Source organism: Amborella trichopoda, chromosome 8 (genome assembly GCF_054954075.1).
Source record: "Amborella trichopoda isolate Santa Cruz 75 chromosome 8, AtrichopodaSantaCruz75HAP2 v2.0, whole genome shotgun sequence".
In the NCBI taxonomy this organism is placed as follows: Eukaryota; Viridiplantae; Streptophyta; class Magnoliopsida; order Amborellales; family Amborellaceae; genus Amborella; species Amborella trichopoda.
Window position 1 is genome coordinate 101,220 of NC_142343.1, and position 15,855 is coordinate 117,074.

General features: G+C 38.2%; 1 protein-coding gene across 11 annotated transcripts in view; it reads left to right on the forward strand.

Moving 5' to 3' along the window:
* Positions 1 to 2,424: 2,424 nt before the first annotated feature.
* LOC18437979 (chromatin modification-related protein EAF1 A) overlaps positions 2,425 to 15,855 on the forward strand; it is a 48,479-nt gene continuing 35,048 nt past the window's right edge. For 3 of the 11 annotated variants that reach the window (XM_020669448.2, XM_088872984.1, XM_088872981.1), the window contains exons 1-8: positions 2,425 to 2,816; positions 3,885 to 4,208; positions 4,312 to 4,366; positions 4,473 to 4,570; positions 4,662 to 6,105; positions 6,207 to 6,308; positions 6,833 to 7,099; positions 10,228 to 10,380. In XM_020669448.2, the coding sequence (XP_020525107.1) occupies positions 4,105 to 4,208; positions 4,312 to 4,366; positions 4,473 to 4,570; positions 4,662 to 6,105; positions 6,207 to 6,308; positions 6,833 to 7,099; positions 10,228 to 10,380 (2,223 nt within the window). In that variant the 5' untranslated portion in view covers positions 2,425 to 2,816; positions 3,885 to 4,104. Of the gene's footprint in view, positions 2,817 to 2,966; positions 3,228 to 3,884; positions 4,209 to 4,311; positions 4,367 to 4,472; positions 4,571 to 4,661; positions 6,106 to 6,206; positions 6,309 to 6,832; positions 7,100 to 10,227; positions 10,381 to 15,855 lie in introns of those variants that run through there. The other 8 variants (XM_088872982.1, XM_088872977.1, XM_020669451.2 and 5 more) reach the window with 8 other exon arrangements.

Sequence of the window (15,855 nt, forward strand, 5' to 3'; positions counted from 1 at the left end):
TGTTTGGACCTATCAGGATGCTGGTGGGGTATATAGGTGACCTACTTGGGACGCCAGTAGGGCATTTTGTGAAATCCTTTGAATTATGCATCTTTGTTGAAATGTTTATAATCATATCAATCATTTGGATTATGTTTAACTGTGTATTTGTGAAAGTGTAATTGTTATCTATAAATGCTTTGCTTGCAATTCAGGTTGTTTTTAACATACATTCTTCAGAAAATGTTTATATCTTCCAACCATGATTATTTTTGAGGACCATGATGATCACTTACTGAGTAACCAAACTCACCAAACTATGGTAAATGTTTTCAGGGTAATTGCAGTCTCATAGTTCGAATGCAGCAGGACTATCTTTGAAGAATGTGTAGGCATGATTGACATTCCCTTTGTAACTTTTGATCAAAGGCATTGATGTAATTTTTGTTCTATCAAGATATGTTTATCTAGTCTTCATGTTAATATCGGTTGTGGGCAGAATTTGTACAGATTAAAATTACACTATTTGGTGCAATTCGTATATAGTAGTAGAAATTCTAAATTTGTTTTATATATAGATAGTATAAGAATTGTCTGTTGCACCTCGGGAATGTTTGAAAACTGGGGGTGTGACAATATATATGCTCGATCTACACTATTTTTTAAGCTTTAAATTTTATAATTAAAGATAAAAATATATTTTAAGTCTATTACAAATATTTTCAATGTTAAAACCATATTTCTCAATATTATTTAAAGGTGCATTCTAATTTGATGTTTTAGAGCCTCAGTTCTATACAAATTGCACCTTGTATGTGATAATCTGCCCACGTCATTGTTCTCTCTCCAAGACAATTACCGTTTTTTGTTTTAGCCAAAGTCACATTTCTTTTTAGGGCAAGCTTTCTATGCTTCCCATACATCATAAAACTTCTATGGTTCCCCCTAGCCAACCGTCAATTCTAAATGGATGGCTTAGATAACTCCATCACAATGTCACCCTCTATACTATTTTATTTTTAATACAAAAAATTTTGACACCAAATTTGGACGTCCAATCTTTTCTTGAACTATCACCTATAAAAAATATAAAAATAATATTCTCAATAAAATAAATTGACTAAAATGCCCTAAAAGTTTTAAGGGTATTTTGGCCATTGTATTTTATAAAAAATATTTTATTTAGGTTCACCCATTGAAGTGATAGTATGTACCAAATTTCATATTCATATAATTAGTAGAAAAAATTAAAAATAAAAGACTCTAAGGCATCAGATCTAAATTAAATGGTTAGTGGCTCAATTAATCTAAATTTGACGGTTGGATGCAGGCGGAAGTATATATCTTTTATGCTGTAGGGGAAGAATAGAAACCTTTTCTTGTTTTATTTATTCATTTTATTTTAATTTTTTAATTTTAATTTTAATTTTTAAAAAAGACACGTTTTTATGTTTTTCCTACAGCATAAAAGATATGCACTGGAGGGGTTGTATTGTAGTGTAATGCAATCACACCTCTAGAAACCATAAATTTGCACACACATTCTCTTCATCCTCGTAATCAATCATACGAAAAAAAAAAAAAAAAAAAAAAAAAAAAAAATCAATTTGCAACTTAAATATGGTCAATATTAGTACCCTCCAACAATGAATCTCAATCGCCCATTTGGTGAATTTTAAGATCTAGGCCTTAACAAATTCGAAATCACTTTTTTCTTTTTTAGCATTTTAATCTAATGATGATAATGCTATATAAAAAATTTAAAAATAAAAAAATCCTTATGTGAAGTATATCTAACCATCTCACTAAAATAGACTGCTTATATTAATTGGACTAAAAAAACCACTTTCTAAAACGTTTTTTCAAATTTTTTTTTTTTGTGATTGTTTTTTAGAATAAAAGGAATATATATTTAAAATCCATATCAAACAAATATCTGAAACATGGTTGTCGAAGATGATTGCGTTATAGTATTATACAACTGATGCTTTAAATCATTCCCCTATACTAGAACCTATGTAACGAGAGATATACAAGTTGTGTTCTTATGCAAAATGGGCCCATATGTATAATAAAAAAAAAAAAAAGGGAAAAAAAAAGAAAAAAAAAGAAGAGGAAAAGCAGGGGGAAATGGCACCCTCTTTGGACTTCTTGAGAAATGTTTGAAGGAGACGATGAGTGAGCTTTTGATGTTGAAATTTGGTCGAAAGAGGCTTGAGCTGCCACGCACAGGGGGACTGAGTTGGAAGCCCAAGCAAGGGCTTACTTTCGATAATAAGAGAGTTGGCAAAGTTTGATGCCTTCAAGGAGAGAGCAGCTGACACTTGGGCAGCAGTGAAGTTGATCGATTGGTAATGACAAAAAATGAGTAGCCATCACGGTCCGGTTTGGTGGACCCGTCAGGCAGAGCAGCCCAATAAATTCACTCTCTAGTTTGAAGCACCTGTTCGAAATCAGAGCTTTGTGTTGCTGGGTCCAAAAAATGAACAAAGAGATGATCCAATCCTCAGTAGATTCTTTAGCTTCAAATATCCAGCCATGATTGCTAGCACTTCTTCCCCCGAAAAGAGGATTAAAATTTGAAATGCCACTCAAACAGGTGCTGAACCATTTACCCAATGCCAAATGAATGCCCAAGGGTAGTGTTTCTTGTCCTCCCTACAAAAAGCACCATGATTGGCAAGGAGAAAATCCAAGGATAAAAGTTTTGCAAGCAATAGCCAACGATCGGGTGCCCACGGGCAACGCGAAACAAACACCATTAGATAGACCCACTGTGAAGAACCCGGTGGAGGCAGGACCCCCAAACGATAATGATCATTTCCTGATTCGGGGAGGTACGACTTGCATATTTATAGAAAAAAAAAAAAAAAATCCTAAAACCTATCTTGCTCTTTAAGCAATTTTAACAACATATCCCTCATTTTTTACAAAATTAAACTTCCAACTCTACGCCTTAATTCTCTAAAAAAAAAAAAAAAGTACCCGAATACCCTAAGTTAAATAGATAAAAGTCCATGTACCCTAAACCCTAAATTTTAGAATCTACAAAAAAATACTGTCTTTGTCTGCGCTCTGATGCTTCATGCCCCTCCCTTGTCTCTGAAAGAGTGATTCCTTATCTCTGAACACCCCGGAATAATTGTTTAATCTCATAAGAGAAGGCAAATGAGAGATTCCCGAGCCTCCATGAGGCGAATGCACACATTCAACTAATTAACAGTTTGCCTCCTTTTAGGGTTTATCACGTAATTGTCTTATGCATTCTATGCAATTTGTAAGCTATATATTATTTCGCAAAGTTTTGGTTCGTGTAATTCTATTTGAATGCCACAAGTACAAATGCACGAGACAGGGTTGCAATGCATTCGATGGTGTAGAACTTCTGCATCTATTTTTCTTTTGTTATTTCAAAGTTACATGAATGTGCATTATGGAGATCTTTATTCACATTCCTTTCTCCTGAAGAAACAAGTTTATGTTACTGTATGAAGAAACTGCGAGGTTCTTTCCATTGCTTACACACCTGTGCAAGCATTGTTTACTTTGAACAATGCACCTGTGTTTACTTTGAAATGCGCATTGTTCAATTTTGAGAGAATTATTGATGAACTTCAATTTTCATCTTTTGTGTCTCATGACTTATGTCCTTCTGCTACTTGATGTAACTCGTCCTTCGGGCTTACTATTATCTTTCAAAAAAGAAAAGAAAACTGAAAAAATCAGTCTTTTGACAGCTCATTGTGGCGGCAATGGTAGACCATCTGTTCTTTTAGATGATGATTGCTGACTTGTTGGCATCTCTTAACCCATGTTATTCGCTTCGATTTTTTTTCTCTCTTTGCTCCTTTTATTTTATAGAAATTTTGTTATTTTTCATACAAGATAAAAGTGTTTTGGTGCAGCACCTTAGCACGATTGAAAGGCCTCTATCATGCTCTCTGTAGTTGTATATGTGCATTTGAAGGAATTGCGCTTCCCAGGGCGCGTTGGTATGTGTTCTTGAAATCTTGACAGATCCATGTTCCCATCCATTCAGCAGACAGAAGAGCCTCGATTGATGGACTGAAATGGTGATGTTAGGACAGAGGGTGTGTGTGGGGTAAATGCGTAGAGTTGGAAACAATGGGAGGGAGAGGGGGAGGACGTGTGGGTAGTGGAGTTGTTGTGCTGGAGAACCGAACCTCTCCACGTCGTGCAGCCATTGAAAAGGCTCAAGCGGAGCTCAGGTAACCACCCTCACTGATTTTCTCTCTATATCCATCCAACTTTGGAGTGCTTTGATTTTTTGTTTTTCGTATCAAAGCTGCATTCTAAATGAGCTACGTGCAGGGTGGAATTTGATGTGAGACAGGAAAGGAGAAGGGAACTAGAGTTTCTTGAGAAGGTAAGTGTACCTGTTTGTTGTTGTTTCGCTTCAACATTCTCCTTGATACATTTCATGAGGTCGCAATCCCATTTAGTAAATAAGAGTTTCCGTTTTGGCATGGTAGGGTGGCAATCCCTTAGATTATAAACTTAGGCTAGCAGCTTCTGTTAGTCTTCAATCTACCTCACTCACGGATCAGCCGCCAGAACATTGTTTGGCAAGGTATATATGTTTGATGTGCATTGCTTTCTGAGTCTTGGTTTGTAGTATTGTATATAGTCATATTTGGCTTTACATGGGTTAATCTATCTAGCGAAGCTAGAGGTAGCTTTGTGCTGACTGCATCACCAAATGGAGATTCTGCTGAAAGCAGCGGGAGGCTGGGAGCTCTTCTCGGAGGAGAACCAAATACTGCTGATAATCTATCGCTCTTTGTTGGTGATAATGATATTCCGGCCAGGGAGAAGTCATCTTCCTCTAGGAAATATAATGTTGAAGGGAGCCAAAATAATAACAATGCAAGGGAATCTGAGGACTCAGTTGGTGTCCGCCTTGGGTTTAAAAATCAAGCCTATGCTCGAAGGAACAGGCCCAGGTCTAGTCGTAACAGTGGGAAAACACATAATTCTGTCGACACAATCCAAGGGGGCAATAGGTCTTCGACTGTACCGCTATCGTCCCACCAGGATGGAAAATTATTTCTATGTGAGGTTCAAATGGATAAGAACCACAGTGTGTCTGATGTCAAGCCTACGAGTGCTAATGATGTGAATGGAAAGATGCAGCTGCTTGCTGATCGAATGGATATGGAGGTGGATGATGTGCAGGCACCGGCTGAGAGTAGTCTGAACCTGCTAAAAGACCTAAGTGTTGAAGTGAAGCAAAACACAGCTGCCTCTGAGAAGCCTCAGGATAATGAAGTTCATCATTCTTTTGAGAAGATAGTTGGGGAAGACCCTAATTCTGAGGCTTTTGCACCATCGGGCAAAAGAGCAGTGCAACCTTTGGTTTGTCTTCAAGTAGCAGTCCAAGTAGGAGAATCCAAGAACATGGAAATAGCTCATGAAGGCCTACTTGATTACACGAATGAAGATGGGAATGGAATGGAAAATGAGAAGAGGAGCAGCCATGACTGTGCTCTTGGCACTGTTACTGTAGAGTTTGCTAACGGTTTGGATTCAGAATCCTCTTGTACCCTTAAGAGTCTCAGTTGCAATGGTGGTGTTGTAAGAAAGCAAAACATACAATTGGGTAGGAGTCATAGTTTTAATGGATCAGCCAACCGACAAGCTTTAACATCCGAAAAGATCCCTACGGCAACAGCGACCATCAATGATATCAAAGAATGCGTGAAATCCAGCGAGACTGATGCAAATGTGACCTCGGAATGTAATAATCCTGTTCTCAGGAGTTCTGGTAGCTCTGATGTCCAAATAAAAATTGAGCTTGAAATATCTGAGAGTAGATCTGATTCTCAACTTGAAAAGAAACATATTGCAAATGCTAGGGAGACAGAATCACAGAGTCTGGAAGAGAGGTTGGACAATTATTCAGGTCATGAATGTTGCCCAGAAAAGCCAACCTTTTGTTCTCAAGCCAGGGCATCCAGCTCTTCGGTACCCACTAGCTCTGTGCCGTCTGAAATTATCGTTTCCCGGATGGAATGTCCTACAGTTGCTGCTGAACCTGACAATCATGGGAAAGACAGAGACTTAAAAATGACAGATAAAGTGCTTCAAGATGAGTTCGCTAGAGAGGTAAGAATTGCAAAGGTGGCTTTTGAACTTTCTTGTTTTAAATTGTTAAGAGACCTTTGGTTTTCTTGCATGAAGGTAATGACAATTAACTTTTTCCCTAGATTCCCCTGAAGACATCTGAACGGTTGACATTGAAACAAAGAAAGTCCCATTGGGACTTTGTTCTCGAGGAGATGGCTTGGTTAGCACACGATTTCATGCAGGTATGGTTAATTTTTTAAATCTGATTAGGAAAATTGTTTCATGTGGGCTGGACTGCATTTCTACAATATGCAGTCCAGAGGTATAAAGCATCCATCTTAAAGATGGATGCAAATAGGTGGTCCATCTAAAAACAAGTCTAACTAACGGTCCAAATGTTTTCTTAAAACAATTATTATTTCTAGTTTTCATTTTTATTTATTTTTCCCATATTCATGATCTCCATGACATGTTCACTATTATATATTCTCTAAATATTAGGATCAAATTATATTTAAAAAATATATTTATTGCCAAGTCCGCATTTCTACAATATGCGGGTTGGCTCCATAGAAACCGTGTCCATCTGATTATATCCACATGTACTGCTAGAGATGTATTCAACATCCATCTTCATTATGTAGTTGGTCAATGACGTTTTGAGATGTTGCTTCAGTCAGTATGCTGTCTTATCATTTTGTATAGTGGCTCCACAGCTTGGATTCAGTTTCAAGCTATTCATTTTCTCTTTTCATTCTGTGAGCAGGAACGCATTTGGAAGATCGCTGCTGCAGCCCAAGTATGTCAATGGGTGGCTTCAAGGTGCCAGTTAGATGAGAGGAAGAAGAAAGTTGCACAGACGTTAGCAAATGCCGTCATGCACTTCTGGCATGTAGCTGAGGTTATTCATAGCAGGATTTGCGGCTCTTGCAATGGATTGCATGAAGTGTGCAGTGAAGAATCCTCTCGTTTGGAGAATGAAGACGATTGTCGATCTAAAAATGACCTGATTCAAGATTCGAAACATGTGCAGGTTGTTTATTTTGTACAGATTAGTATATTGCTTGACAGTGCCCTCTATTTAGCTCATTGAGTTCACTCTCTATGCGCAGTACCAGTGGTTGCTCGCTCTTTGTATTGCTTTTGTTTCTCACTTCTGAAAATGTCTTTAAATTGGCCAGAGCAAATTGACTGATGGTTCTGGTGAGTGTACTTGCTGAGTCATGCATTGGCATGCCCAGATAACTTAGCTCAAACTGTATCTGGTAAATTATCCAATTCCTTTACCTCCTTTGACTTTGGTGTACTTCTCGATGTCTAAACCACCTTTTAAAAACTCAACTAGAACTATCCACAGGCTGCTGGAACACTTCCTTTTGTAATACAGCGTTGTCCTTAGAACGTGTGGCAACCATCTCTGATGAAGAATTCCCTTCTATCACAACCTCTGAACCCAAGCTCGCATCAACCTCTTTCCACATTTAAAGGATCCTTGGCCCTACCATATTTTTCTCAACAGCAGCATAAACACCATTCATTCCTGTATATAACCTTGAACACTTCTTCAACAGCATTGTGACATAACACAAGTGATTACTGATAGCTAGAGAAAACTGCTTCATCCACTAAACCTTCTATTAGAACCATATGTCCTATCTCTTAATTTTTCATACTCCTATGGGGCACTTCTTGTGCGTTCAAGACTTCTTCAAATATCGTCCACTTCACAAAGGGCATCCTTGGGATGCGCTTTATGGAAAATTGCATTGCTTAATGACATTAAATGGCTGCGATAGACTTTTAGTGTTTTTTCTCTAGGGATATATCTCACAGTACATGTTGAGATGTTTGACTTGCTGTGTTCAGTTGGTGTGTGTGCTTGTGCATGCACACGCGTGTGTGTGTGTTTCTTTGAGTGTGCACAGGCTTTGTGTGCATGTGCACATGAGCACGATGTGTTGTTTGTGAGTGTGCGTGTAGGTGGGTGGGTGCTGATTGTCGTGATGGTGGCTACCTCTTTGGGGAATAGTTTTGATAATCTTGGGGTGTTGAAGGAGGCCTTGAGGTTTTTGCATATTCTACTGTTTGAGCAATTCTCTGAAGTGACTGTCCCTTCTGCATTCTGATTCTTAAATGAGATTCTTTTCTTTCTTTCTTAGATCACTGTTGTCTTTTTAAGTTAGAACTAAGATCTTTTCAGTTGATTGGAAACAAATAATAGCACTTGAACTGCTTGTGAAATGACTGTTGCTTGGCATATTCACGATCATTATCAAGAAGATGGGAACATAAACTCAGGAAGAGGAGAAGATGTTTCTTCTCTTCTTGGAAACATCATCCCCACATATTTTCATTCACACTGTAGAATAAATCTTTTGAAATTGGAATGCTACTTTAATTAGAAGGTTCTCGCTAACTAAGAGTCAACAAGCAATGCTTCTACTGTTCTACACTTATACCCGATGATTTATGTTTCATAACATTGAATTTGTGCTTCCATTGTTGTAAGAGAAAGTATACAATATGACCATTTCATAATCACTCTTAGGCATTAGATGTGAAACCGGGAGGTGGTGGGTGTGCCATTGAATGGCTCATAGTCCAAAATAGAATTTCTTGAACACTGCCAGATTTCATAGTTGACGGCCATTGGTGATTATGACAATCTTGTACCAAATGTACAACTGCTTGTTTTAGTACATTTTTGGGCATGACTTGTCTTTTCCATATATTTAGAAAAAGAGAATGATTATAGTGATGAACCATCATCGTCCAAGCAGTTCAAGGTTTTGAATGTCTAGAAATGACTTTCACTCTGTATACAATGGAAATTGCTCAATTAATTGATATAGCATGGCATAGTTACTTTTGTAAATATATGAATAATGCTTGAGGGCCCTTGAGGGTTAAAGAGGCATCCAAAAGTTGATTTGCATGAAACTTGTGAGGGAAAATGATAGAAAATGCACACTGTGGAGGATCCGGCCAAATAACTTATAATGTAAGATATGCATTGTGTTCTGTTTAATGCTTTGCCATATAACTTTTTGTAGTGCCAGATATTACTCAGTAATCATGTCTTGATAACTTCGAGGTTTTAATTTCCCCATCAAACATGTCCTCACATGTGATTAGCTACTGATAAAAAGTTAAATAATTCTATGTTTCTTTAGAAAAATCACTATGTTGTATAATAATAGATTATGCTATTGTACGTGTGCATTGCACTACTTTCATTTGTGATACAAAATGCAGTATACAAATTTATATAATATTATACATTGACTTCTATAATGGATATTTTTATTTGCATCATGAGGTAATCATAGTGCTCTCTTTTGTTTTTTGTGTATCAGTGCGGGTAAAGTTTTCTTCTAGATACACAATTAATTGGGGCACTTGAGTTATTTTTCTCATTTATGGGCTTGCTTCACAAAAAAAAAATAAAAAATCCATGCAACTATTGTCGTTCAATTTACTAAGAATTCTGGTTAGTTATAATTAAAAATAGGATTTCCTACTATAAAAAAAGAAAAGAAAGTGAGATTTGTTCTGTGAACCAGAACAGCTTTCCTTTATGTTTTACATTTGTACATTTGTCCTTGATGTTATCGTTGATAGATAAGTTGTAATTTCTTGAAGTTTCGTTCCTAAACTGTGAGCTTTTGTAACTAACTATTTCCTCTTTGTTATATGCCAAGCAATAAGAGTAATAAGAGTATGCTTGATGTTAAGTTAGTGATGTACAGGTTTTAGGTCTGATTTGTAAAGGATGCTTAGTTTATGTAAGTATTTTCTGTTATTGATGTGGTTGAAAACTACTCTCTGGTGAATTGTTTGCATTATTTCTCTTTGTCGGTCTTCTAGGATTAATCTCTTCATATTTACTCATTCTGCTTGTTGGAATAATGTGAGCTGACTTCTATAAAGTTTAAATCATAGTTCGTCAAGATTATAGGTTTGCCTAAGTTAATGCGTAATGGAAGGCTTTGTGATTAGTCAGCCTCCATTGGGTCAGCACTTGTTCCAAATGCATTTGCTTGTGTAAATGTCATACTGCCTTCACGCAAGTGGCTTGTCCTCATATATGGATTTTATATTTTATTCTTGGTGACTCTTAGAGGTTTTAACCAAGTTACTGATCTGGAATATGTTGGACAGACTTCGGGATCTCCACTTCAGGGTTATGCACTGAGGTTTCTGCAGTATCATAATTCACAGGACACTAGCGATGGAGCTGAAGCCCCTGTTACCCCTGAGCAGGTGTCAGATGCTCGAGTTTTGGAGATCTCATGGGATGACCAATGTTCAGATGTATGCGTTCCCAATCTTTTCTACTTGGTTAACATTAGCATAGTATACCATGATTATTTGGGATTTGATTTGCCATGTCTGTTAATGTTAATGTTAATGACCAAAAGGCTATAGAGATAGTTATTATATCATCTTGGAAAGAGAGTTGCCAAGATTTGTCTCCTTTGGCCACTTGTTTGTTTTCGACAAGGTTAAAGTAGGCATTAATATCTTTGATACCTTAGTTAAACCCTCTTCTAAGGTTACAAATACAAATGCTGGAAAGGAGAACTGTTTTATGAGGAAATTCACTATATACTTATGTATACAAAAAATCTCATGAGGCGTGAGTCTGAGCCAACCCACACAGGGATGCCTTGTACAAAATGAACAAAACTTAAAACAGATAAAAACAGATTCAGCCACTCACATGTCGAGTACTCGAAAGCTCATGATATCCAAAAAATTATGCGTGTGGCAGCCTACAAGCTGGGTGCTCAGCAGATTCAGGTTGGCAGCTTACAGGTATTCATATGGATCCACCTCGTGATGAGCAGGATCAGGAGATAGAGTATCTAAGTCAACAAGTTCAAGAACTTTATCAAAAAAAGACAACAAGTTCAAGAACTTACAAGGCGGCTTGTCGGAATCGATCGTGGGTGAGATGAAGTTTTGTCCGTCCAAGACGATGTTGAGTACAACCCTTTTCACGATCGTGCTCCTCATGATGAGTCGAATGAAGGCATAGGCAGCACTCAAAATCCAGAGATCTAAAGTAGACATTTTATTTTGAAGGAAAGTCGTAGCCCGAAGACTTTATAGACTGGGTAAACACTGTAGAGAGGGTTACAAGAATGTGCCAAACAATAAAAGTGTTAAAATTATTACAATTAAATTGAATAAAGGTGCTTCAGTATGGTGGGAACGATTGAGAGAGGCGAGAGAGAATGGGAGAGCCCAAAATTAACACCTCGGAAAAGATGACAAAGAAATTAAAGAAAAAATACCCACCTGAAAATTATCTACAGTCCCTTCATCACAAGATGAATAATCTTCATCAAGGGGAAAAAATTATGGATGAGTACACCGATAAATTTTCATCATTGATGGCACAAAGTGATGTGGTTGAAAGAGAAGAACAATCCCTAGCTTGCTATGTGGGTGGTCTGAGAAAATCTATGCAAGATGTGGTGGTTTTGCACCATTATTGACATTAGATGAGGCTTACAACCTAGTAGCTCAGGAGAGGCGCCCATCATTAAGGTGGGGTGCAGCCCAGGGTAATCGAAGTGGCTGTGGGAGCGAATTAAAGGGAAAGGTGGGACTTTGGTGGCTGGACAGTTCTCACGACCTGCTGGACCCTCCAAACAACATGATATAGTGGGTGTTTGTGCAAATAGCCCAAACAGTACTGTCATTAAGTGCTTTAAATGTTCAGGAGTGGAACGCATCTCCTCTCAGTGCCCGGATAGAAAATTTGTGAACCTTGGAGAGGAGTTCCTTAAAGAGGGCAACAAGCTATCTTCTGTCGGATACTCTAATTATGATGAGGAACCTAGGGTAGAAGATGGATAAGTTACATTTAGTGACCATGGGGAGGCTTTGGTGAACCTGCACAACATGATTATGGCTTGAGTGGTAGAGGAGGCAGATTGGTTAAACCCGGAGAATTTCTCATCAAATTGCCTCCAAAATCAGCAAGTCATTGATTGGGACTCTCCACCGGTATTTGATGAGTGTAGATGAAGAAGGTAGTGATCAAAATTTTGATCAAGAACCGGGTGAGAACAAGGAAGGTGACAATGGTCAAGATGAAGATGAAGAGTTTTGGAAGAGGAAGTTGCTGATTTGGTTAGTTAACTAGGGGTTGGAGATGATCATCGTGAAGATGCTCCATTGGTCTGTTCTAGGGCTCATCCAACAAAATTTCAGTGGGGTTTAACGATTATACTGATGCAATTTCAGCTAGTTAATGTGATTGAACTGAGTGTACATATCACGGTTATTCCATCCACATATAGTGACCCTTCCCCGAGTGTTCTCAAAATTATTTATGGATATATCAACGGATTTCAAAGACTTAGTTTCAGTGCACAACCGTTGTTTTTTGATTAGTTCAGTACCTCATATGTCCCACGATCTTGTTTTCAGTATTTGGGTTAAGGAAGTTGCAGGACTAATGCAAAATTCATCTTAGCTTATTTCAAAACTCGAGGATAAGTTTTCTCTAACCAAGGGAGAATAATGCAAGACAAGATGCCTCTTATCATTCTTGAATTTTTCTTATTAATTTTAAGGATGTATTTTTGGAATTTTTTGGGGTTAATTTTTGGGGTTTTTAATTTTTTTTTTGTAGAGATTCTAGTAGTTTTTTCCTTTTTAGGATTTTAGGAGATGTTTTGAAAAGCGGATGGAATACTTATGGAATTACTAGTTTTATTAGGGATAAAAGTGTCATTACAATTTTTCTTTTAAGTGGGGGTAGTTTTTGTAAGGTCCGGGATTTTTTCGGTCGTTGATTCTGTTTACATCCTGAATCGTTTTCTACTAACGCTTATCTCAGGTTTCTTTTTCGATTTGCTGATTAACCTTTGTCTGGTATTTTGAGTGGTACCGTGTTTTTATAGGGATTGTGAGCTTTCCGACGGTACGAAAATCGCTAAAATCTGAGGTATCGTCAGAAAGCCATGATCCGTGCCCCGATTATTTTTTCTGCGTACATCCCGACATGCCGTGCATACATCCCCATGTATGCACACACTCTTATGTGCACGAATCCCCATAAAAACTCACCCATCTCAATGCACATGATTACATCATGCATGCCCCCACGCTCATGCATGCCCTCTCTCCTCATGCATGATCACTTGAGTGCCATGTGACACATGCATGCTTCCACCCCCATCATTGTGTTCCTCATGCATGCCCTTTCTCTCCTCATGTATGATCACTTGAGTGCCATGTAGCACATGCATGCTTCCACCCCCATCATTGTGTTCCTCATGCATGCTCTCTCTCTCCTCATGCATGCCCTCTCTTTCCTCATGCATGATCACTTGAGTGCCATGTGGCACATGCATACTTCTACCCCCTATATATACCCCCCACTCACTCATAAATTGGGTTTTACTCTCTCTCCTCATCCCTTCACTCCCTCACATGCCGCTCTTTCCCCCTTGTTCTTCTTCTTCTCCCTTAACCATTAAACCGTCATACCCCTCACCTTGAGCCCTCTTACCCTCCCACCATGAGCTCCCTCACCTCTCACCCTCACCGGACTTGAAGCTGGGGTGTCCATGTCTTCACAAATGAGACACCCTTCACCTTTAATTTCTACTTCTCTCCCAACCAAGCCTCGTAAACAAAAAGCAAAAATAGGTTCCCTCCAAAATGTTTCAGACATGGCTTCATGCGATTTGTGATGAGTGGTTTGTGGAAGAATCTCGAACTTCTAATCTTCATACCATATATCGGTTGCTAGCAGTGCTCGCCCACTTGGGCTTGCCGACTCAAACTTGCCTCACTCACTCAGGCTCGGTAGGGTGCCAAGCTTTTTTTGTTGAGGTGTTTTATTTTCGTTTTGTTGTGTTTTTTTGGGAGGGGTTATAATACTAAAACTAGAACGCAAAGGGGGGTAGAAATCCTTTTCTCTTTATTTCTCAAGAGCCAAGTGTTAAAGCGGCAATGCAGTAAACTTTCTTTTGCATGATCTATAGAGTAGATTTGAGAAAAGATATATTTTTTTTGGATTCGAGAGATCGATTTTTTTGACCCAGTTTGTCCCTATACTGAAAAGTTGTGATTTCTGCACAAGGGTTGGTTGGTATTCGATGAAATTTGTTCCCTAGGCCTAATGCAATTATCGGCTTGTTTTCCACAAAAGAAAAAATCTCACATTTATGAGATTTTAATTTCAGTTACTGTTCATCTGATATCTTCAAGAGTTTCAGTTGCTGTTCTTCTGATATCTTCAAGAGCTTGGATGAACTAGATCCGAACTCGAAACCTGTATTTTGTTTGGGGGCCACTATTTCGGGTGTCTAAGGAAGCTTTCACAAGGATTGGAGGCAACAATTCACTCTTAAGTGCAAAGATTGGAGGATCAAACCCTCGAAATTCTGGGTAAAATTTTAATTTTCCATTTAAATTTATATAATTGATTTTAAGGAAATTAATCAAAATACACTTAAAAGTTGAACTATTTAACTTGACCTTTGGTTTAATTTGTTAAACTTCAAAACCCATTTTGATGTGTCATTTAATGGGTTATTTGAAATTTGATATAAAAAATAATAAGCTATTTGAAACTAGGTAAAAAACAAAATGGGTGAGATGTTAAATAGTTCAAATCCTTAGTGTAGTTTGATACATTATCGATTTTATATATATTTTATGAACTTTTGTATTTATGAATTGAACTGCCTTTATTGTATATGCTTTTCATATTTTTTTGTATTTTTTGAATTTTCCTTAAATTTTCCAAAATTTCGGGATTTTTTTGGGCTTCTTGGGTCACTAAGTGTAAACTCAAGTGAGTTGATTCAGACTCACCCGACTAACTCTAACCATTCAAGGTCTGAGTTCTGCGGCTGAGTTGATTTTTCCAACACCGGTTGCCAGTTTGTAATTGTTTCCTTGACAAAACACTTGTTGAGAGATGGATAGAAGATCCTATCTTTGAGGTAGCCTGGCTAGGTCAACGAGACAGATCGTGAAGAGATGCAAACACACAGTTCAGAATGGTAACCAGACACTTGTTGAGAGATGGATAGAATATCCTATCTTTGAGGCAGCCTGGCTAGGTCAATGAGACAGATCGTGAAGAGATGCAAAGACGCAGTTCTGAATGGTAACCAGTAGTACAAGTTGACTATTTGATTATAACAAGTGGAAAAGATGAACGTAAAACACATTTACATGGAAGATTTGAGCCCCCTGTGGAAGATGTTGGTAAGGTTACAAGATGGGCTTCCCTTATATGGAACACACAGTCTCCCATCTTGGTGTGAGACATGTATCCATAGCAACTTTCTTTTGGCAATCCTGAGCAGATCAGAGGAAGATGGGCATGGAAACAAGGAAATGAATGTCTTAAGCCAATATTAAATGTCTTTTGATCTTGACTTAAGAAATTTTTGGGATTCCATGAGCAAAGAAGCAAAACAATGGAAGCAGAGACCTCGCGGTAAAAATCAGGAGGACACCATGGAGGGAAAAATGGTGGTGATAAATGCTGGAACTGGAAGCTCTCAAACTAGGGTTGACCTGGGTATTGAGGAGTCTATTGTTGGTTCGTAGAGGACGCTTGAATTCAGTGTTTCAAGTAAGGATTTGGCCGCCTGAGTGCCTAGGGGTCCTTGCCACCTAGGTGGGCACCTAGTGTTCCAGGTGCCCCAAAACATAGAGAAGGGGGCGGGGGTTCAGGGCCTCACGGGTGTCGTTGGGGGTTGGGGTGGGATACTAAACCTCATAAATTGAACTTCACACAAGTAATAA